Below are 24,896 nucleotides of genomic sequence, written 5' to 3' on the forward strand. Positions count from 1 at the left end.
GTGAGAATGAAAGTGTGACTACAAAAAAAGAAAAAAAGAAAAAAAAGAAAAAAGAAAAAGAATTGGATATCTGTGTACGAGGCAGGTACGCAGATCAATCCCTCTCCCAATCCAAACAAGATGATAATTCTCCTCTACCCCCACAGAATAGAACATCAGTCTCCAGAGAGGTCTCTGGACTAGGGGAGGACATATGAAGGCAGAGACAGCCTATCAAAAATAGAAGGATTAAAAATAAGTTGCTGTACTGGGAACAGAGAGCTGCACCCTTCCTCTCTGACTTAGGTCCTAGAATCCGGACAATCAGGAACATACATACCCTCCAAGCAGGAGGCTGGCAATAACCTCTGGAGAATCTGCCCATCTAGAAGGGAAAACCCAGGGACAGTAACACCCAGGTCTTCCCAAGTAAGCAGGCCCGTCACATTAACTTACAGCGAGATTCAACACCTATGAGCATATCCGTGCACAAAGAACATCATGTTGTATTTAGGTGTCCTACATTCATAAAAGTATGAGCTGGATGGGAAAAGGTATTTGCAAATCATAAGAGCTGATACCCAAATATAAAAAACTTCTACAACTTGATAGTCAAAGAAACCAAAAACCCTGATTTAAAAATAGACAAAGGACTTGAACAGACATTTCTCCAAAGATGACACAAACAACTGGGATGCCTGGGTGGCTCAGCGGTTGAGTGTCTGCCTTTGGCTCAGGATGTGATCCCGGTCCTGGGATCCAGTCCCACATCAGGCTCCCTGCGAGGAGCCTGCTTCTCCCTCTGCCTAGGTCTCTGCCTCTTTCTGTCTCTCTCATAAATAAATTAATTAAAATCTTAAAAAAAAAAATTAAACGACACCAACAGATACATAAAAAGATGCTCAACATCACTCATCATCAGAGACATGCAAATCAGAACCACACTGAGACACCACCTCACACGTGTTAGAAGGGCTATCATCAAAAAGATAAGAGGCAACAGTTGTAGGTGAAAAAAAGGAACTGTCATGTACTGCTGGTGGGAATGTGAACCGGTGCAGCCACTATGGAAACAGTATGGAGGTGCCTCAAAAAAATTAAAAATAGAGCTACTCTATGACCCAGCAATCCTCATTCTGGGTATTTATCCAAAAGATTTGAAATCAGGATCTCAAAGAGATATCTGGACTCTTGTGTTCACTGCAGCATTATTTACAACAGACACAACCTAAACCTCTACTGACAGATGAAGAGATGAAAACAATACAAAGTACATACAATGGAATACCATTCAGCTTTTTTAAAAAAGAAAAGCTTACAATATGAAAAAACATAAATGAATCTGGAGGACATCAGGCTAAGTGAAATAAGCCAGTCACAGACGGACAAGTACTACATGATTTCTCTTCCATGAGGAATCTAAAATAGCCAAACCACAAAAGCAGAGAAAAGAGGGGCTGGCTGCTGGTGTGTGTGTATGCGTGCATGCATCAACAGAGAGATGCTCTTCAATGGGTGTGAAGTTTCAGTTACACAAGCCATCAGCATACAGCAGGGTGCCTACAGGTAACACTACTGCACGCTTAATTTGCTGAAAGGATGGATCTCATGTTTTGTTTTTTTTTTAAATTGTAGTAAAAATAGTTAACAACTATGATTAGAGAGCCATGAAGCACCAGACATTCGAGGAAAGTATTTCACAAGAAAATCAAGACCCAAACAATAATAAAGAAAAGCAATTTGGAGAAAACGGACTGAGCAATAGGAAAAAACTCCCATACTTCATCATTTATATCCTCAAGAGATCAACAGGTTAACAATTCTGAAACAAGAACAGAAAGATATAAAAGGGACACATCCACAGAACAAAAAAGACCATCTGAAATTAAAAAGTAATACTAGCAAAAGGAATATCTTGATCAAATGGGGAGTAAAAGTGGAGGAAATCTTCCCAGATAGGACAAAAAAGGAAAAGAAGAACGAAAGTTAAAGAGGCACAAAAATCTTCAAAGAAGTAATTCAAGAATGTTCACAAAAGGACAGACTAAATTCCTTACACAATCAATGGATAAAAATGGATCCCAACCAAGGAACATCCTCCTTGCCTCAGAACACTGGAGGCAAAAGAAAAGATTCTAATGAGATTCTAGAAAGAAGAAATGGGTCCCAAAGCAAAGATCAAGAAAGACTTCCAGAGCAACTCTAATAAGAGAGCCAGAAAATCCACCATGGAGAAATGCTTTCAAAACTATGAAAATTATTTCTAATCTAAATCTGTATTCAACCAAAATCTTACCAAACACAGGGATGGAATAAAGATACTTCCAGAAATACATGGTCTCAAAATTTTCTCCCTGAGGGCTTAAGAAATCACTGGAAGATCTGCTCTATCAAAACAAAGGGATAAGAACAAGACACTGACATCACCCAGGAAAGAGAAGCAGCTAAGGGCAATCTCCAAGAGAATGGTTAAGAAGAGATACCAAGACCACAGTTAAGTAGCAGGCCTAGAAAGCCTGCTGGAAGGAAGAGGTTAGAAGAGTCTGTGAACGGCACCTGGGTTAAGCATCCATCTTCAGCTCAGGTCATGATCTCAGGGTCTAGAATCGAGCCCCCCAGTCAGGCTCCCTGCTCAGTGGGGAGTCTGATTCTCCCTCTCCCTCTGTGTGTGTGTGCCCTTTTTCTCTCACTTGCTCTCTTGCTCACTCTCAAATAGAATCTTAAAAAAAAAAAAAAGATTCTGTGAAAAATTTCCTTCAAATACTAAATAACAAGCAGCCAATGTATTTGAAAATAAAAAGAAACAAACTACCTGAATGAGGGAAGAACTATAAAGTTAGAACTAATGAAAGTACAAAGAAATTAAAACAGAGAGGAATCACTGGCGCCAGAGGAAAACAAAATTTTGTATAGAAAAGAAAAGCACACTGTACCATACAGTGTCTGCATACTCAAAATACTAATCTAAGCACACAGTGATCAACCTAGGAGGTGTGAGCTGTCATCTGTGTGAAAGAAAGCTACATTCCCCAATTCCACATGCTGAGGAGCAATAAATCCTGATTAAAATGGTGAACATATACCTCAAGAGAAAGTACCAATACCCAGAATACATAAAACATTCCTGCACATCAGTGAGCAAAAGCAAAACTGAACCCAAAAAAATGGCTCAAAAAATCCTTATAGAAACAATTCACAAAAAATGAAATCCAGCAGAATCCAAATCTGAGAATCCTCATACAACGCAGTAGGATGTAAATGGGTACAATCCGTCAGGACAAGCTTGCGTTATTTTCTGCAGTATTGGATATGCATGCACACCTTTTAATCTGGCAGTCCCTCTCTTGGGTGTATATACCCTAGAAAAATATGCCCCAAGACACATACCCAAGAATGAGCAGAGGTACATTTCCTAAAAGGTAAAAACAACTCAAACACATTCGTGAACAGTATATGGATAAATTGTGATATGTTCATAAACAGATTGACTAACACAGTGAAGGAGAACAAACTATATGTAATAACATGGATCAACTTTACAAGTTAAGAGTGAAAGATGCAAGAAATCAAGAGACTTAATACAGTGAGATTCCATTTATATAGAATTAAAAATAAGACAATATGGTATTTTGTAGAGATTCATGTATCAGCAGTTAATTTTAAATTAAAACCCCAGGAAAGTGATCACTATAAAAGCCAGGACACATGAGAGCAAGGAGAGAGAGGTGTGTGATCACACAGGGACCCAGGAGGGGCTGCTGGCCATCCAAGCATCTGCTTCAACACCACACTGTTCCTTTATGTTTCATGCTTTTCTACATGAAGTCATATTTCAGTTAGAAAAATTAACATCGTGCAATTCTGAGGAACTATATCATCATAGTACAATGTGAGCAGCCATATTAAAAACAAAAAACAACAAAACAAAAAAAACCACAGAGGAATGTTTGTTTAAATATGCAAGTATCATCAAACAGAAAGCATCCTGGGTGCTTGGGCTATTCTGTCCCAGGAGAAAACTGGAGTGGAGGTATAACCTTCTGAAGTAAATCCAATCACAGTGGAGTGTTGGATTAGAAAATATGGCTAAAACTAGGCTGGAATGCTCCAAAAATCAGATGGGGAGAAACAGGACTGATCAATGCTGTTGAAACTAATACAACATGGTGTGTCATCAATACTTGAATAATAAAAATTTCAAAGAGTAAGAAATAACTACATTTTTAAAGAATGTAAATCAAAGAGTAAGAAATAACTACAAAGAGTAAGAAATCAAAGAGTAAGAAATAACTACATTTTTAAAGAATGTATTTTTTTAATTTATTTGACAGAAAGAGAGCACAAGCAGGGAGAGCGGGAGAAGGAGAAACAGGCTCCCAGCTGAGCAGGGAGCCCAGTGTGAGGCTTGATCCCAACACTCTGGGATCATGACCTGAGCCTAAAGAATACAATCAACTGAGCCCCCAGGCATGCCAAATCACATGCTTTAATACCTTATAGTGTGCTTCATTATATAAAAGTTGAGAATGTTGTTTACAGCAATGTCCAAACATCTATTTTTCTATTTCGCCAAGTACAAGAGACATTTAAAGAAAAAAGACATAAGCCTGGTTTCAAAATTCAAAAACCATCCTATTTAAGACACACAGATCCTAAGTACAGACACAAGCCATGTGACCAGCACACACTCACCGGAACTCGGAGCTGTTGCAGAGCCAAATGCAGACTGACCGGGCTGTTGTCCAAACACAGAAGGCTGGCTGCTGCTGGACACGGTCCCAAAAGTAGGTGGTGCAGGCTGAGAACCAGCAGAAAACAACGCTGCTGAAGAGGACAGAGCTCCAAAGCCTGGGGGATTAGGCTGGCTGGCACCTTGACTTTGTCCAAATGTCGGGGTTTGGTTAACACCAAATGCTGGACTGGCAGATGGTGCTGAAGGTCCAGTGCCAAATACAAAGGAGGATCCTAGAGGCCCAGAGAAACACTGATGTCACCTTAATAGCTACTAGGAGATAATTCTCAAGAAACATCTATACCTTCAGCGGCAAACTTCAAGCTTCTTTTCATACACTTACCTACCTGTACAAATCCCATCAAGGCAAGTTTTCAATAAATAATTAAGAATACAGTTCTTGCCATTATTTAGTGAAACCATACAGACAGAATGCACATACACAAAATCATCTACCTATTAACAAACCCACATCCACAGCCAAACTTTTTTTTAGGTAGAGGGCCCATCTAAGACAACAGGCGATAACTCATCAGATATCTAATAAAGAGCAGAAACCAACTAACGTTGTCATCCTGTATATACTACAGAATGAGGACTTTTGTCTAACGGAACGGTCCCCCAGTTTCTGGTTACTTAACAACATAACATTTCAAAAAGAACAGTGGAAAAAACCAACATGACATTCTTATTGAGACTAGAAAAATTCTTCCCAAGACTTAATTCTATTAAACCGAATACAAACTATACAGGATTCCATGCAGTGAACAGTTACAACATCCTGAGTAAAGAGGACCTAACGGCACCCAGGCCATTCTGTGAAAACCTGCTACGCTATTTGCTAAGAGAGGATATAATTCAAGCCAGTCCAACTACAACACGTATGTTGTTCTTCTGTCAAAGTACCTGCAGAGCTGGAGGTGGTTGTAGCTCCAAAACTGAAGCCAGAGGTGGCGGTGCTATTACTGCTGGCTCCAGGACCAAAGACAAATGGTGTGACAGCTGGGCCTGTGCTGGACGTGGTTGCTGGTTTGCTCTCTTGAGAGAACAGCAAAGGCTGAGATGCGCTGGATTCGGCAGAGTTCCCAAAGGCAGAGCTGCTCACAGGATTGCTGGCCTGTCCAAACACGAAGGCAGCCACAGGCGCGCTGGAGGAGGAGGTGGAGCTACCAAATATGCCCCCGGGGGCTGATGTTGCTGGTGCGCTCGAAGTGGAAGCACTGCTGTTCAAGAAGCTGAACACAGACTTCACTGCACCTGGATCTGAGAGACAGAAACGAAGGGGGAAACAAAAATCTGTAAGAAAAGGAGTCACAGAAAGCATTTCTTCCCACTCTCCAGCCCAGTAATTCATTAGAAAACAGAATCATTAGGCTTTTTTCATATAAATGTATTCATCAAATGGACATGTTATATTAAATTTTGATATAAAGCAAACATACCCATCTTTTCTTTGATGGCTTTTGGACTGTATCTTAGACCAGGCACACTTTCAGCATTCAGATTAATGAGAATAAAAAATATCACTTAAGTCCAACACATCTAACTGGAGGATATGTCCGGATAACTGTTCAGATAGTGGGAGACAGCTGTACTCTTCATTTTGCCATTTATGTTAGCAAAATCATAATTTATCCAACTGACAGCCACTTTTCTCTGCATTATTTACTGACAGTGCATCCTTCAACTCACTAATTGGTAACTCCACCTTTAGGACATACTAAATCTCCAAAATATGTGTGCATTTGTTTTCTCTACAGTTACTGTTACTAGACTGGTTTAATTATTGTAGCTTCATAGTATGGTTTGATATTAGAACAAACCTGTTTGTGTTCCTGCCCTTCTCTCCAAAATTTGTGCATTTTCCCTTCCATATAAATTTTAAAACAAGCTTATAGCTTGTCACACTCCACAAATTAAGGCTTCCAGCTATGGAAGGACTAGGTCACAAGGATCAAAGAGGGCACAGGGAACGAGTCTATGGTCCTGCACTAGCATCCTACGGTGACAGATGGGAGCTACTCTTGCAGTGAGCACAGCACAAACAACACACAGCTGTGTGATCACTACAGTGCACCTGAAACTAATGCAACATGTATGTCAACCACACTTCAACTACACAAAAAAACCAAGATTATGCTGGGGTGTTGGGAAGAATGCTCTCCCTCAGGAACAGGTATTAAATAGGTCTTTTATGTTCTTTCAATTTGTATTTCAATAAAATACAAATCAGAAATGTTAGAAGATACAAATGACATTTGTCCAACTATTTATTGCTGATTTAGAGGAAAGCTACGGGTTTTTATATAGTGAGCCCGAAACCACTCACCTACCTGAAGACATCTTTTTAACCATCCCAATCATGTTTCAGTTCCATAATACTGTCTCTAGACAGGGCTGTTCATAATATGGTATGGGCGGCGTTAGCGTGATTTACAGAAAGTGGAGTATGTTGGCTCACTTTCAAGTTAGTTAATGGGAGGTTAAGAGTGTGTTTCAATGGAAAGAGTATAGTGACACCACCATTATATGTGAGTAGACCTGATCTTATTTTTATTACCTTCCAAATTGTATCCATTACTTAGGTTTTGAAGTGTATTTTGAATGTCCAGACAGACAACAGAAAGACCTCCCACCCACTGAATTCCATTCTTTTTTTTTTTTTTCCAGGTTAATTCTTTGTTTCCTGTTTCCAATATATTATTCAGAAGTGTTTGTGGGTGTTCTATTTTTTTTTTTTTTTTTTGGCCTATCTGAAAATATCTTGCTCTTATATTTGACCAAATTCGGCTGATTATAAAATTAAGACCATTTTCACTTTGAGGACACTGCTCTACTATTTTAAGCACGTGATGTTACAAATTCAAAGTCGGATGCTAATCAGAACACCTGTTTATTTGTGGCAAACAGCTTTCCTCTCTCTGAAAGCATTCAGGATTTTGGCTTTGATGTCCTACAATCTCACTGGTATTTGCCAGTGAGTGGGCCCCTTAAAATTTCCATTTTAAGGCCAGAGTCTTTCTCTGCACGTAGGAAATGTTCTTCTGTCACTCCTTTGATATTTCTTCCATGCTGTTCTCATCTTCTAAGCTACTGCTCCTACAATGGCACTTGTGAGCTAGCTTGATTCAAGTCTCTGCACTTCTGCACTGACACTGAGAGATCTCAGTTCACTAATCCGACTATCATCTATGTTTTTTCAGCTGCTCAGTCCACAGAATGATTTTATTTCACCAACCATTTTTTTAAGTTTTAAAAATGCGATTTCATTTTTCCTTCAGGATATTGCTTTTTGTAATCACCTCTCTGTTTCAGGGACTAATATATTTGATGTCTATGCGCCTGATGATGACTGGTTAGCTCTATTTGGGAATGAAGGCCTGTATGTAAAGATTTAGTTAGAAAATATTTCAGGAGCTCATGAAAGAAGGCCTATTTTCCTGAATAGTATGCCAATTCCGAATGTAAAAGCTCACACAGGAGAGAGAAACATGGACAAATGGGCAACACTGTGGGTTTTCCACTAGAGCTGTATTTCTCAAAATCAGGTGTGTAGATACCATCATCACACTGTGGGGGTTTGGGACTGTTAAACTGAAAACACTATGCTCCTTTCCAAAAAGTTACCAGTTTCTCTCAACTATGTTCAGTGTAAACCATTCTCTCACCTGCTCCATTTGTCTAAATATTAGAGACACCTTGTAAAATAAAAATAAAACAAAAATAAAATTGTAACACTTACCAGCTGTAGTATTGGTTGGAGTTCCAAATGTGAAAGTGGCCTTTGTTGGCTGCTCCGATTCCTTCTCAGATGGTTTCGCCATACTGAAACTAAAGGTGGACTTTGAAGAACTCTCATCTTTGGTTTGCTCTGAATTCCCAAAGGAAAACACTGGTTGACACTTTGGCTCTTCACTGTCAGCTTTCTTCCCAAACACCAGAGAAGTAGAAGTGACTGGCTCCTGCTGTTTCTCTTCTGTCCTTCCCAAAACAAACAATGAGGCAGATGGCAGAGGGGCAGGTTCTATACCACCGAAAGTGAACCCTCCTTTGGCGGCAGGCATTTCTTCTTTTTTTGCTTCTGTCGTCTTACATGTGAAAGGAGCCACTGAAACACTCTTGGTTTCTATGGTTCCAAAGCTGAAGCTGCTCTTATTCTCGGAGGTCACTGTGGTGTTAGTAGCAGCAGGTGTGGAGTTAATAACACCTGTACCAAAGCTGAAGCCTACAGATGAAGATTTAGGTGTTTCCTCTTTCTTTTCTGGCTGTCCAAGATTAGACACCCCAAACTGAAATGGAGCTAACGAAGTTGTATTACTTAAACCAGAAGAAAGTCCAAATTTAAAATCATTATCATTCTTATTGTCTTTTTTAGCTTCTTCAGGTTTAGACTCAGACGAAACTCCAAATTTAAAATCTCCTATTGGTTTAGAAAATTTAAAGCCTTCACTCATGGAGTTTGGAGCCTCAGAATCTGAAGACACTCCTATTTTGAAGCCTCCCTGATCTCCAAACTTAAAATTTCCAGTGCTTGTTAAAGTCTGAGAAGGCCCAGAAGAGGATGATGGGATACCAAATTTGAAGGATGAAGCTGCTGGGTTTGAAGATGAGGAAGATGTGCCAAAGCCTTCAAAATATAAAAGACATCGAATTAATGTTATCCTCTCAAACAAAATGTACCCCTGAAAAACAAAGAGACAAAAGAATAACAACTCTGGAAAGGCCTTTGAAGAGTTATCAGCAATGGCCATAAAACATGAACCAGCTGCCCAAAATTCAGCAGGAGAATCACATCTTAGTCCTCACAACTATACATACTGACATACCACTTTTCATCCTGACACTGGCCAAGATCAAACAAATTTGATAAAACAGTGTTGGTGAGGAGTCTAGAACTAACAGACACTTTATACATTACAGGTAGATGCGTAAATTAGTACAAAATTCAAGGAAAGCAACTGTCAGTATTTACTAAAAATTACAAACACACGTATCCTTTGACCCAGCAATTCTACAGCTAAGTATGTACGTACGTATTTATTTATTTAAAAGAAAGGCGGACTGCCACATGCAGGGCCTCATCTGGATGTGTCTGGAGCCTTGGAAGCTTTACTGTCCTATATTTTCCTACAAACGGACCTTGATAGCTTGTCTGGAGGTCCTAGCAGGGAAGCACAACTACTCGTATACCCTTGAGCACACAGCTTGGGAAGGGTTGTATGTGGAGATGTGAGGGGAGGAGGGGACACCGCCTAGCCAGCCAGAAGATTGTCCTTACATCCTAAGTCTTTACTTAACTTTTTTTCCCCCTAAGTCTTTATTTTGAAGATAAACTCACAAACATGCAAAATGCCACATGCAATCCCAGGCAGCTGTGAATGAAGAACAAAGATGTGTCCAAGCTAATCTACAATAAAAATCAAGGGAGCAGAAAGGCAGTATGATATACAACATTTTCTAACAAAACAGAGGGAAAGAAGAATACACAGAATAAGAAAATATTTGCTTGTCATATGCATAAAGAAACTTTGGAAGAGTTTTAAGAAACTAACCAGTTATTACCTCTGGTGGGGGAGGAAAGATGGAAAATGAACCTAATGGGAACAAGAGGTAGACTTTTCACTGTGAATCCTGTCATAATTAGAGTTTGAAATCTTGTGAATAAATTTGTTATCAAACATTAAAAAAGAAAACTTTACCATCAAAGAACCAAAAGAACTGCGTGAACAGAACCAGTACTTAAAAAGACAAATAACATGTTGACAAGATTAAAGTCTTAGTTTCCTAGTACTTCAATGTAGCTGAGTAAACTAGAAATGAAGTAACTGATTGGCTCAAAACAGGAATCATTCAAGGGTCAAGATATTTATCCATTACTTTGCCTACCCAAGTATAGAGACAAATGACAGCCAAGCTTTAAAAGCCCTCTTATCATCTTCAAACTCTGCCCCTTTAGAGACGACCCATTCCTTTCTTTCCCTAAGAAACTTAACTGAAAAATTATCAGAATTTGAGAAGCAAGCAGTATTCCACACGGTCTTTAAATATCTTCAGTCATATTAGACAGAAAGCTGAAAATGAAGGGGCCAGAGACGGTAATTAACTTGTTATCACATCTGCCTCAGAGAGACAGATTTGAAGTTATGGTGATTACAGTACAACAGGTAAAGAAGAAAGAAAAACGGCTACATAATGACCTCAAGAGGACTGGAAAGTAGTGATCTTCTAAAACACCCAAATGCAGTGTTTTGGTTTTTTTTTTTTTTTTTTTTTTTTTTTTTTTTTTTTTTTTTTTTTTACTTTCTAGGAGAGAGAATTAGAGAGGGCACAAATGGGTGCAGGGGAGGGGCAGATGGAGAGAGAGAATCTCTTCAAGTCGATAGCATGCTCAGTGCAGAGCCCCAACACAAACCAAGAGTCAGACACTCAGGTGCCCCCTCCCCACAAATGCAGTGATTTTCAAACCAGCTGTGTGTCTCTTTAGCCATGTGATTAATTTAGTGGGTTCCAACCAGCATTTTTCTTCTAAAATGAAAAAGAATCTAAACAGGGTGACTTAAACATACTAAAGGGTAAATACTGGTTTGTGATACTTTTCTTTCAATCATATAGACAAATACCATGTGCATGTGGTAGGTCACAATGTAAAAGTTTACTGACTGGTTTCCACTCAATGTTTGAAAGCCGCTATCCAGGACATGGTTACAAGCTGATGAAGCTTGGCATTCTTTTTCTAATGACCTCATGGTCTCCACCTTAGAGGCCTCCTCCCTTACAGATTATAATGTTTCTCATCTCTCTCTCTGACTGTTCCTTCAGATCTAAAATCTCTTTCCTGGCTTGTATCAAATTTTTGAGTGAATTGTACCTCATATGAAATACTCAGTAAGTCACAGAGGACTATGAAGACTTGAAAAACTTGGCCTCCAGAGGCAGTTTAGAATGAATTGTTTTTAGAAGTTCTTCCTTTATGGAACAAAATATGAAGAGAATTCTTTTTCTGGGACATTCTCTGGGAAACCAAAGCCCAAGTCTAGATTACTTACAACAAAGTTCTCGGGGCATAAATTCCCAGTCAGATAAGAGTCAGGAAGCCAAAGGTTTGTTAACAGTTAAAAACAAATTATCTGCAACTCTCTCCGAGTCAATGCAAGACAGAATAACCCCTTACCAGCTGCAGAAAAGATACCTCACTGCTGACACTGAAATCACTTATCTTTACAGTAACTCTGAGAACTGAGCTAAAAGTATCCAGGACATTATCTCATTTTACATGAATTTTCAATAGAGAATGAGCAATTTTAAAATTGAACATGTTTGCAAATATTTCACTTTAAAATGGCAGTACAAGGAGGTACTGTACCAATGCCTTACCTTTAAACTCAGATTTTGTTCCGGGCTTTGCACTCTCACATGCCACACATTTGGTAGCATCTGCTTTATTCTGCACCAGGCAGATTTCACAGTCCCAACTGCCCTCGGGTTTCTTGAACTTGTCTAACCCCAGGCAGCTTCCAGATGACAGAGAGGCAGGGACAGTGCTGCTACTTGAAGCAGGTACCAAACTTCCTAAAAAAATAGTGAGGAAACACATAAAAATTCTAATTCATGTTATGTCACTATCTTAAGGCACCATTAAGTCTATATGTTCAATTAGTGTTTCCTATTAAGACAAAGTGCCAGAAATACAAACTTTACACTGTTAAAAACAGTATAGATAGCTCAGATTTCTTTTAATCTTACAAATAAGCAGCTCACATTCACCATGTCTAGTGACGAGCTCCCTCTTAACCCAAAATGTGAATAATTGTGGTTTAAAAAAATAAAAAAAACATGCTGAGAAATCAGAGACTAAAAGGTCCTTAAGAATCTTTTTTTTTGTCCTTAAGAATTTTTGTCAAATCTCTTCAAACAGCACAGCATTTTAACATATAAATTATAGGCAATATCCTAACACATAAAATACATAGCCACAGACCACATTAATTTCAAAGGCCAGGCCTCTGCCTTCGAAATATCATTTTGGCACAGAAGTTCCTGCCATTGGTTAGAACCCAGTCATTTAACAGACACTAAAAGTACCATAATATACCACAGTACTAAGGATATAAAGATGAATGAAATGCTGCTTAACTTCTGAAAGTGCTAACGGTCTAAAAAGGGGGAAAGCAAAACAAATGTATAGTAGCACCATCACCAAAATGCAAAGTGATAAATGAGAAAAGAAGGAAGAGATGACTAAGGGGCAAGAGAAGAACCAATTTACAGAGGTGACATTTAAATCTTTATGCAGAACTAGCGGGTTTGTAGGGAGTGGAGGTGGCATGGGAAGGACGGCTCCACAAAGCCATCATGAAGCAAGTGCGTTACTACAAATGGAGCCATCCATTCTGGCCATCTCTACATGTTCTCCATGTCACCTCTCCCAACTACCTGGTATCTCTTCCACTGTCATGCTCTCTCTCTTGCCAAGAAAACTGCTTCCTGAGGTTCCATCTTCGGTCCACTGTCCTCACAAGTCTCATCACCAACAAAACCACTTCCTACCCTGTACCTGTGGCCAGCGCACCTGAGCTTCAGCTCTGTGGTCTCCCTCTTAGCTGCAGTGCCCCTGGCCAGCTGGTCAGCGAGGCTGGATGGCTCTGCCTTCTGCATGTTTCTCCCATCCATTCCATTCCCTTTCTGAACCTACTAGCACTGCCCTATGTCAAGTGGCCCTCAGCTCTTGCTTGCATAACTTGTTGAGGCCTCCATTCTCATTCCCTGAAGTCCATTCTTCTAAGAAGCAAAATCAGTGCCATGTAGTTTTGGATTTTCCTCCCCAGTCCCTCCTTTAAAAGATTAAGCAGCCCGGGTGGCTCAGTGGTTTAGTGCCACCATCGGCCCAGGGCATATGATCCTGGAGTCCCGGGATTGAGTCCCATGTCGGGCTGCCTGCATGGAGCCTGCTTCTCCCTCTGCCTGTGTGTCTGCCTCTCTCCCATGAATAAATAAAATCTTTAAAAAGTAAAGTAAAAAGTAAATGAAATAAAAATAAAAATAAAAAAATAAAATAAAAAATAATAAAAAATAAAATAAAATAATAAAATAATATAAAATAAAATACAATATTAACTGTTCCAAAGTTTTGTTCCTGCCACTCCCCATAAGCTAACAGAATGGTTTCGTTCCTGCCAGTTCCCGTAAGCTAACAGAGTTCAGTTTTAGGCCAGTCCCTCACTTCACATCCATCTCTGCTCCCATCTCTTATTTGAAAACTAGAGCCTAATGACTCCCAAATTTGTATTTCCAGCCCCGAACATGCATGTGTAATGTATCTAAAGGCTTTGCATTTATGTGCCAACTTCACACCTTCAAATCAACCATGTATTATTCTACATCCTGATTTGACTCCCTTAGTATCTCCATTGCCATGATCTTTGCCCACATGTACTCCTGATACATCCTCATCTGCCCTCTGGTCTCCAAATTTTGTTGCCTTCAAATCTATCCTCCAAAAACCCACGAAGCAATTTGTCAAACATACAAATTTAACTGGATCACTCCTCTGCTTATAATGATGGTTCATCATTTACAAGACTGAAGCTTGACTGCTTGAATAAATTTTTGAGCTTCCTTTATTTGTGGAAGGAATTTACTTTCTAACTCAGTTTTATTCTCCCAATCAACTCAGAATTAATTTTGGTTTCTTCCACAAGCAAAGGCTTGCTTTTTTATTTACTTATTTTTTTAGGTGAGGAGGAGGAATGCCACATAGAAAAAGAAAGTTATTTCAGAATGAAGATTCTGAAATCTTATTCTTGTGGACATGTCCAGTAAGAATTAGAAATAAGGCTCACCTCTTGTGTTCACACATAGGGTATACAGGTTAACAAATCAACTTTCCATTGCAGACATAAAAACTACATATCCATGAATAATGCAATAAAAAAATAAGTATAATTCCGATGATATTCTTAACACTTTTTACTTAGTACCTATGTTACCATATATCTATACCAAATAATTATATATTATAAAAACAGCAGAGTCCTTTCCAGTTGTGAATTTCCAATAACTTTTTCAAATTAGAACAGAGAAACAAAAAACTCAAATCTAACTCCATGTTTTTTACTGCCAAGTTAGATTCAGTAATTTACTATCATTGCAACATCTTGGCAGAGACCACACAGGTATAGGTATCACCATTAACATTCAACAACAGTCTTTTCACAAAGCAGTATTGTCTACTCCCTGGTGAAACCTTCTCTGGAATGACCACTTGCCGTCCTCACTTCAAAACAGAGATAAAGTGGTGTTTGTTTTGGGAACAACTGTTCCTTTTAAGATCTTTCAGCTTCTGTATTAGTCAACTTTGAAAATGATAACCAAGAACAAGTAGTTTCTGACAAAAATGTATGTAAAAAAAGAGGTACAAGTATATATTGGGCTGGCTAATGCACCACCTAAGATAACACACAGATCCAGCCTCAGGCAAGTCACTTGACCTCAAGATAGCTGAGGCAAATGAAGATGTATGAGGAAATGCTCATCCTTACACATTACAAACATTAAGGTGGTTCTTAGCAGACAATACATTTAAATGTCCTACCAAAATAATGAGCAAACTTTTCCCAAAGAGCCATACACGTACCTGGTTTCTCAGACACACAGGACACACATTTACTGTCTTCTCCATTATTAAAAACACAGCATACTGGACACTCCCAAGATCCCACAGGCCTTTTAAACTGATCTGCAAACCCTAAGGCAGCAGTGGTCACAGTGCAGGTGGCCGATGAAGCAGCCGCAGTCACGGCGCTCTCTGAGGCTGCAGGCAACGTAAGGACTCGCTTAACACCAGTCCCAGGCTTCGGTGTTTCACAGGCCACGCATTTTATCGCTTCGGGTTTATTCTGCACTAGGCACGTATCACAATCCCAAGTGCCTACTGCTGGTTTAAATTTGTCTCCAAAACCTGTCCCTGATGCAGAAAGAGTTGATTTGTCACTTTTACTTGGTGTTCCAATTCCAGTTTGTTTATTAGCATTATCTTTTGGCGGCAATTTTGTTGCTTGGCAGGCTACGCACTTGCTGTCTGTAACTTTGTTCTGGAGTAGACAAGTATCGCACTGCCACGATGATCCAGCTTTTAAACTTTCCCCAAACCCGATGCCACTAGAAGAAAAGCTACTTATTGCTGGTCTTGTATAAACAACTGGGCTTGTGGTAGTAGGCTGAGCAGCAAGAGAATCTGCCTTTGGTGATATGAAACCTATAAGGAGGGAAAGAGGAGAGTGTAAGGAAAAAAAAAAGTTAAGGAAGCTTCCTAATCAGAACATGATCTGAAATGTTATTATTGGGAGAACATATATTTATACACATTTATACAGTTACTAAAATTCAACATGGACTACTTAAAAATAGAGTTTTTACCTAAGCAATATTTAATAATCATGTAATTAATAAGTGACACTTAGGCCTCATTAAAATTCTTTAAAAGATGTTTTGTTTACAGTTTATCACCTTCTTCCTTTAGGAATTTCTACTTACTATAATTTAACCAATATCTAATTTGAGGCTTTAATTTGTAGTATTTTACTGACACGTACCACTGTCATCCATGTTTTGCAACACTCTGCCTCGCTACACGAATATACAGTACATTCATAGCCTTCCTCCCTCATCTATTTTTTTCTTTCAGGTGTTCCTGGCTATGCCAAATGTCTTCAACATCTATAGTATTTGAATTTTGTCCAGTTATAATCCACAATTGTGGTATCCTCTACTTTCAGTAAAAATCAGCAGAGATGCATAGGTACACATATTAGACAGATGTCCCTCCAAAGTACAATGCAATGGTAGGGATTGGTTTTAATTATACTAAGCTTATATAGAACTTTAAAATGGTAATGGTTCAATGAGAATTATAATGACAAATTCCAACAGAGATGAACCAAACCATCTGGCAAGCCCTAGAAATACAGAAATGATGAAGACGCAGTCTACTCGGGTAGAGCATGAATTCATGCTACTCAGAAACATGCCCATGGAATGTTAACCAAACCCTACTTCAAACAAACTGTCTCAAACAGTTCTCCTTTAACATTGTAAGTATACATTTTTGTAACCACTATGTACTTAGACAATTAAGGTTATTCACACAGAACCACGGAACAAGAGGAGTTGAAAAAACGTCTTCATGCTACCGAAACTGCTGTCATTGAATTGGGTTGATTCACTCCAACTTTATTCTTGAGAATGACCTTCCTTCCAATTCTTTACTTTGGACCAATTATATATACCAACAAACTCAGTGACCTGTTTGTCCAGCTTTTAACACCAAAGGAAAAAAAATTGGAGGGTAAGATAGAACAGAAGACTATAAAGAGATTTTCTAGTGCTACAATTAACTCAATCTTGAGCTAGTTTTAGCCAAAAGGCAAAACACGCACATACTTCAATACTCCCAGTGGTCTAAAATGTACTATCTTGTTAATGATTGATCTGCATCACTAAGGTTAGCACAATTGTAACAGTAACTATCTCAAGTAACTATCCTTTCCTTCACCTTTCTCAGGTTTTCCTAATTTCCCTCAAAAGACAGGACTCCTCCAAATTCTTGCTATTTAAGGAAAACTGAAAGGGGGAAGGGCACCATGAATGCAGAGTATGACTTATACAGAGATCAACCGTAGGAATGCAAGGCCTCTCTACTACTCAGTTAATTCTAGCCCAGGCACTCTGGAGTGCTGCCTCAACTATGCCAAATCGTTACTGGGACTCTCGTAGCCAGAATACTCATCTCTAAAATGAGAAAGCCACACCAAAGAAACCTAATCCTCCTAAATCTTGTTGTAGAAGCCAATCTTACCTGAAAATTCTTATTCAATTAGACACAAACACATCTTATCTGTTCAGTAAATCTAAATTCTCTCTGAGCAACTAGATCACCTTATAAACACTTTTACATTCCTACAGCAGACATCACAAATGGAGTTGTAGCCGTCCTGATTTTCAAACTGAAAACTTATTCCTACTTGAGGACTTCTAGTCACTGCCTTCAAGTTATTTCTATAAGTTAACAAATCCTGTTTCAAGCCAGCCCTGTCCCTTACATATACCTATGCTAGATTCAGCAAATGTTTTCTTTCTGCATGGCCTTGTTTTAATAGACCACAACTGAGCAATGATCCAAGAACAAGGCGGTTCAACATTCTCAGAGAAAGGTATGTCCAGGCATATCATCAGGTTTGTTTACTATTATTTTCCATATTAGTCCAACTCTTCTAAAAGGCAATTCATTTTTTCCTTCTATACTTCACTTCTTTTCTCCTGTTATACTTGCCTCTTAAGAAATTTCGTATTAAGACAATCCTTGAATTCTAAAGGAGAATTCCTAAGGTATTTACACCAAAAGAATTACATCTGACTACATCTACTTTCAAGTCAATAATTTTTTAAAAACCTAAAGTATACCACAAATGACATTAAAATAGTATCACGAATTTGTAATTAAGATATTAGAGTATTTCAAAGATAGCTGTTATCTTACCAGGACTTTTGAGAACATCTAGGACACTTCCTTCTTTCAGGGTTTTTGCAGGTGTAAAAGGGCCCTCAAAATCTTCATCTGGCTTCTTCTTACAGCTTGTACTATTCACTGCACTGATATCTTGAGCTGCAATTTTTTTAATTGTAAAAGACATCATGCTAAGAAAATGCACTGGATCAAGTTAAATGTATTAAAAGATCTTTCAAAGCCAATTTGGACCAACTTCAAAAACATCATGAAAAAGTCACTGTAATTCAAAGATAATAAACAAATTTACTTAACAGTACAGGGTTAGTTTACCTTATAAGAAAGTAGAGATACTATTTCCCATACTGTACACTGTACATTCTTCCCCTCCAAAAAGGCAAATAGTATAAACTATAATTGTTACCCAGTGAATTAACTGGTAATCAAGAAAATCAAACTGAAACACTGGAGAGGATATGACCAAGAGCAAGCTCATAAACTGCACAAAATGTGTTTCTGCTTATACAACTTATAATATTGAGCAAAAAAACCCTTAACAAGGAGTACTCAAACTGAGCCAGTTATTTCATTTCTAGAAATCCATCCTATGATTCAAAGTATCCTTCAGTTATCATACTGAAAACATGGATGATAAATGCTCACTATGGGACTGAGTATACCAATCAAAACACCGGCATGGTGTAGTGCTAGGCAGCCACAGAAACCATCCTTAAATGCATAGTTCCAGATAAAGGCAAGTTAGAAAGTCCAGAACATTTTGAATGAGACATCTAAAAAGTAATGGTGGCTGCTAGTGATGAATGGCTTTTTACTGCTGCTTCTTTTTAGGTTTCCTAAACTTTCCAAAATGAACATATACTTATGTTAAATAGGAAATCTATATTTTCAGTATGAAAATAGCTTTGTAGTTATATTTTTAAGGGAGAAAGTTTGTTTACAGATGAAAGTATGTGTGGTATTGTTTCAATACAACCTCATATTGGTGTATTGTTGTGCATGAGAAGGGAAGGGGAAATGAGAGGAAGAGAAACAATATTAGTCACAAAAACCTAAGTGTTGAAGCTGGGTAAAGAGTACACTGGAATTCAGTCTGCTAGATCTGGAAATGTTTGATTTTTTTTCCATAATAAAATACAAATAACCAAGTTTTTTAAGTGCTTGCCAATTTAAAGGAGTGGGTGAAGTAGTTTCAAAAAATCCTACCTACCCCTATACCCCTATATCTCATGCCATAAACAAAAATTAACCCAAAATAGATCAATGATCTAAACATGAGAACTAAAACCGTAAGAGTTTTAGAAGAAAACTAAGGAGGTATTATCTTCATGACCATGGATTTGGCAATGGATTCTTAGATACGACTTCAAAAACAAAAGCAAAGAAAAAAATTATACTATCACATCAGAAACCTTTGTGAATCTAAAGGTGAAAAGACAATTTACTGAATGAGAGAAATTATTTATAAATCATATATCTGATAAGGATGTAGTCTCCAAACTATATAAAAAGGCTTATATCTCAGCAACAGAAAAATTAACAACTTAAAAATGGGCAAAGGACTTAACAGACATTTCTCCCAAGATTAAAGGACCAAGAAGCACTTGCAGCACCATTTGTCATTAGAGAAACCACAATGAAGCATCACGTCATACACACTAGGATAGCTATAAACAAAAAATGAAAACTAAGCATGGTGAGAATGTGGAGAAATTAGAATCCTCATACACTGCTAGTGGGAATGTGAAAGGAGTCAGAGGTTGAGAAAAACAACTTTGTGGTTAAAAGTTACACTTAGAACTACCATTTGACCAGCAACTCCAGTTCTAGATATATACCTCAAAACACTGAAACTAGTATTCAAACAAATACATGTACATGAATATTCATACCAGCACTGTGCACAACAGCCAAAAATTGGAAACAGCCCATATATCCATCAATGGATGAACAGAAAAATTATGGTATATCCATACAATGGAATGTCATTCAGCCATAAAAGGAGTGAAGTACTGGTGCACCTAGTTGGCTCAGTCAGTAGAGCATGTGACTCTTAAACTCAAGGTTGTGAGTTTAAGTCCCATGTTGGGCATGGAGCCTACTTAAAATAAAAAACAAATAATAAATTACAAAAAAAAAAAGGAGTGAAATACTGATACATACTATAACGTGTAAACCTTGAAAACAGTTAAGTAAAAGAAGCTAGGTGCAAAAAAAAAAAAAATCACATTGTATATTCCAGAACAGGTACATACATAAAAACTAAACACCACTGACGGTTGCCGGGAAGTGGGGAGAGAAGAGATACAGAACTACTGTTTAATAGGTACAGGCCTCCTTTCGGGGAAATGGGTATTTTGGAACTAGACAGACTGTGGTAGTTGCACAGCATCATGAACGTACTAAACACCATGATTTATTTCATCTTACATTAATTTCACCCCAGTAACAAAAATACACAAGACACAAAACACTGTGCTGTGTCAAAACAAACCATATGGGACACATGGGTGGCTCAGTGGTTGAGTGTTTGCCTTCAGCTCAGGTCATGATCCCAGGGTCCTAGGATCGAGTCCTGCATTGGGCTCCCTGTAGGGAGCCAGCTTCTCCCTCTGCCTGTGTCTCTGCCTCTCTTTCTGTGTTCTCTCATGAATAAATAAAATCTTAAAAAAAAAAAAAAAAAAAAAAGCATATGCTTGTAGCACTTTTTGTCTATCCTTCTTTAGAATCAAAACTGAATTGCTTTTAGTAACTTAAGGTAAATTTTAAGGATACCTTGCAGTATTCTCTAACGGAAAAAGAAGATTATGGAAAAATTAGCTCCTGCCACAAAGTAATGACAACTTACACATTTTCAATCAATTTCTTAATGACAAAAGTGGTGAAAATCATTCCCATAATTCTATATATGTCACTCCTAAAAAATGACTTAAAAATCTGGATAATTAAAAAAAAAAAAATCTGGATAATTTCCCCAGATGTGATGAAACACAAAAGTTGTCTTAACAAACTGCTGCTTATCCAGTTACCATTAGTAACACATTAGCAAAAACCAGGAAGGATTTTCATGCCTTTCCTCATAACCAGGCATGAAAATGGTAATTTGTAGAAGTTTATTCCTCTATGAATTCAGTCACATTGAAGAAAAAAATCTTGTAAAAAGTACACCTGAAACATCCTTATTTTCTCTAATTCCTGCACCCTTGTATTTGCTATTTATCTGAATAAAATGTCCTTGCTCAAAAATTCTTGACCTGAGTAAATAACCTAACCCAGATGATTCTCCACTTCCTAAATAGCAAACACTTGAAAGAACACTATCACAACAAAATCCTAGGATTTAATTATCTAATGACTCATTTATTTCCCTCAATTACACCCATTCCTTGAGTCCAGAAATTATGAGTCACTATTTGCAAGGCCAGCATAATCCTTGTACATAAAGGTTGTGAAGCGAACACTAAGCCTAGAGATGGAGTCAACTGCAATTACAACTTTACCTCAATAAGAATGTAGATAACCCGTGAATTTCTTAGAGATTTCATTTACAATAAACTGCCACCTTAATTAAACTAAGACAATGGACACATCTGCTGCCATGACTATCCCTATCATAACCAAACTATAGCATTTCCATTTAGTAAGCTAAGTGTTTCTGTGAATAGAGACAAAAAATATTGTCAAGGGTTGATACTAGCTCCTATTTGCTTTCTAGAGCTAATTTCATTCAAATGAAAGAATTTAGAAGAACTGCCAAAGACTAAAGAACTTGAAATACTAACCTAATATAATGCAACTATTTTTATGTAAAAACGTGTGAGAAATTTTTACTTACCTGAACTACTACTTGTAATTGGTTCTGAAATACTACTAGAGCTAGAAAGTTCTGTGGTTTTTGCAACAGGCACACTGAATGTAAATCCAATCTGTAAAGAGAAAATGTATCTTTTTAAGTCTGTCTAGTTTTAAACAAATAATAGCTTTTTCTTATTCCAAGTTAAAAAAAAAAATCTCCTGTATTCCAGCTTTTTGTATTTTACAATCTCTAAAATTGAGATGCTTCTCACAATGAATAGTGTGTGTGTTAAATCAAACAGCATTTTTCATTTCTTAGGGTTTTTTTTCTTTTTCATTCAAAGCAGTACATAAGATAATTATATGCTCCTAAAGCTCAGTTCTGGATTTCTAAATACATTTTCTAATAATATGAGACTTGATAGACAATGGACAGGTTTCAGGCATGCGGTAGGGAAATTACAAAACGCTCTGGAATATCCAGCTGTGTCAGAAAACAAGAGCACAGTGAAAAAGAGAAGGCAACATGTAAAAACGATATGCATGCCAAAGATGCATGGGGCAATTTGAACATTAAACTTATTATTCTCCCCAAAATATTTCTTTAATTATGAAGAAACGAATACATACTATGAGGCTTAAAAACCCAAAACTTCTCCAGATTAAAGGCAATTCAAGAAACATGTTAACCAGATGCCATGCAATTCAGCTGATTAGGTCTTAATCTTAATTGGATCTAGACCCAAGAGAAACAAAATAGTAATTAAAGGACAGTCTAGGGCAATGAGAAAATCTGAATATGGCCTACATTAATATTATATTATGTTAAATTTCATGGATAGGGTAACTGTACTGTGGGTATGCAAAGAAATGTCCTTTTTCTTAGCGGACATATAGAAAAGCTGTGTTTATATCTTAACTTTCAAATGGTCATGAGAAAATATATATGCTTATATGTATAAGAGATAGTGGAAAATATACAGGTGTTCACTCATTCAAGTTTTCTGTACACTGAAATGTTTTTTAATTGGAAGAAAAATAATGGTATTTCTTAGCACCAATGGCACCGTGGGTTTGATAAAAATACAGTATGCTTCTGAAATCAATCATTCCTTGCTTGCTACTTACCGATGATGGAGGTAGTACATCTGCCTCAGTAGATTTTACAATTGGAGATGAAAATCGAAACATGGGGCTGCCAGTGCTATTTGGAGAGGTCATTTGTACCTGGTTTTCCATATTATTAAAATAATACAAAAAGATTTTTAGAAAAAAGAAACTGACAGTAAAATAGACCTTAACTTAAGCAAATTATTTCAAAGAAGCCAAACACAATTTCCTTTTAGATTTAAAAAATCATTTGTTAAGGGGCCCCTGGCTGCCTCAGTCAGTGGAGCATAGGACTCCTGATTTCGGGGTTCTGTGTTCCAGCCCCCACTCTGGACATAGAGATTGCAAAATAAGATCTTTTCTAAAAATAAAAATCACTTGTTAAAACTTCTGAAAAATAAACTGTAACTGTTATAAAATCTGGCTTCTCCTTGGGAGAGGAGTATACACTATTTTAGAGGTTTATGTATCTGACTAAAGGAAAAAAAATACCACCTATAAGAATATGTTCAGAAATAGTAAAAGCCAAGACAAAAGCATAAAACATTTCAGGAGCAGTTAATCCTACTTGAGAAATAAAAACAAAAGTCCATTCTTACCCCCAAAAAGCATCTTAATCGGAAAAAATGTTTGGAAACAAACTTATTACAATGATCAGTCACTAAGGCACAGCATCAGAATTAAAGAGCACTCCTTTATAACAAATTTTAAAAAGCAAAACACCATTTCCATTTTTCTCTTATTTTGAGTTATTTCCATAGTGGGAACTTATCATTGCTTTCAACAGAATATTAGATTTTTCTTAAGACAACAAAAATCACCTCTATATCTACAATGGTTTTGTACCTTGTTTGTTAATGATTGCGAAGGACTAATGGTTGCTGGAGAGGAAGTTGTGATCACAGAGGAACTAAAATTGAAGGTAGGCAGTGAAGAACTGGTGATGGGTAGAGAGATTTTCGGCAATACTGGTACTTCCATTTCCTAAAACGCAACATGTTTCATGTCATTCTTCTATCCCTACTTATTTTCAAGAAGAACTGATATAGTAACACATAAACTGAGAATAGGGAGAAGTTAGCACCACACAGTGTTAACAATGTGGGCTCCAAAATCAAAAGAACTCAGCCAAGATCTGAATGCCAGCTGTGCCACCAGACACGGTGGCTTTGTGAACCTAACTGCCCTCAGTACCAATTTACTAAGGGCTGAAAATGAGAAAATACACTAGCTGTATATTAATATAAAACAAAGTTATATATGGGTTTGGCGTATAAAATAAGCATATAATAGACATCAGTACTGATGAGTTTGGTGAAATGCCTGGTTTTTTACCCCAAGTCTTAGTCTAGGTTGAGGGCAACAAGAGTCCTGACTCTGGCTAATGGTAGACGAGTTGGTTATCTGACCAATGACCTGATGGATAACAATCGTAAACTCTGAACAAAATAGAAAGAAATAAGCATGTGAAAAAAACTGGAGAGTGACCAGAAGCAAGCAGAAACTGGAGAGATTAAAAAACACTTGGAAAAAGCGAGGGGCACTGACTGAGCTTCCTGTCCTCTATGAGCTGGTGCCACTGCATAGTTGAAAGTCTGAAGGAAAAAAAAAAAAACAAAAAAAAAAAACAAACCAGCAAATCTGTTTCACTGAGGAGTCAGAGGATGGACTAGGTGACCATAACAGCTAGAAAATGAGGGGGAAGTGCAGGACTGAGGAGCATATAAACCTGCATGTGAAACGTCCGGGTTTCTAGCAGAC

General features: G+C 37.7%; 1 protein-coding gene across 4 annotated transcripts in view; it reads right to left on the reverse strand.

The window, feature by feature from the left end:
- The window catches only part of NUP153 (nucleoporin 153), an 84,452-nt gene that overhangs the window by 2,597 nt on the left and 56,959 nt on the right, over positions 1 to 24,896 (reverse strand). For all 4 annotated transcript variants that reach the window (XM_038584244.1, XM_038584245.1, XM_038584243.1 and 1 more), the window contains 9 exons: positions 23,982 to 24,119; positions 23,154 to 23,252; positions 22,066 to 22,156; positions 18,246 to 18,371; positions 15,345 to 15,965; positions 12,086 to 12,280; positions 8,454 to 9,338; positions 5,618 to 5,974; positions 4,672 to 4,944 (listed from right to left, as the gene is read on the reverse strand). In XM_038584244.1, the coding sequence (XP_038440172.1) occupies positions 4,672 to 4,944; positions 5,618 to 5,974; positions 8,454 to 9,338; positions 12,086 to 12,280; positions 15,345 to 15,965; positions 18,246 to 18,371; positions 22,066 to 22,156; positions 23,154 to 23,252; positions 23,982 to 24,119 (2,785 nt within the window). The remainder of the gene's footprint in view (positions 1 to 4,671; positions 4,945 to 5,617; positions 5,975 to 8,453; positions 9,339 to 12,085; positions 12,281 to 15,344; positions 15,966 to 18,245; positions 18,372 to 22,065; positions 22,157 to 23,153; positions 23,253 to 23,981; positions 24,120 to 24,896) is intronic.

The sequence above is a fragment of the Canis lupus genome, chromosome 35, assembly GCF_011100685.1.
Source record: "Canis lupus familiaris isolate Mischka breed German Shepherd chromosome 35, alternate assembly UU_Cfam_GSD_1.0, whole genome shotgun sequence".
In the NCBI taxonomy this organism is placed as follows: domain Eukaryota; kingdom Metazoa; phylum Chordata; class Mammalia; order Carnivora; family Canidae; genus Canis; species Canis lupus.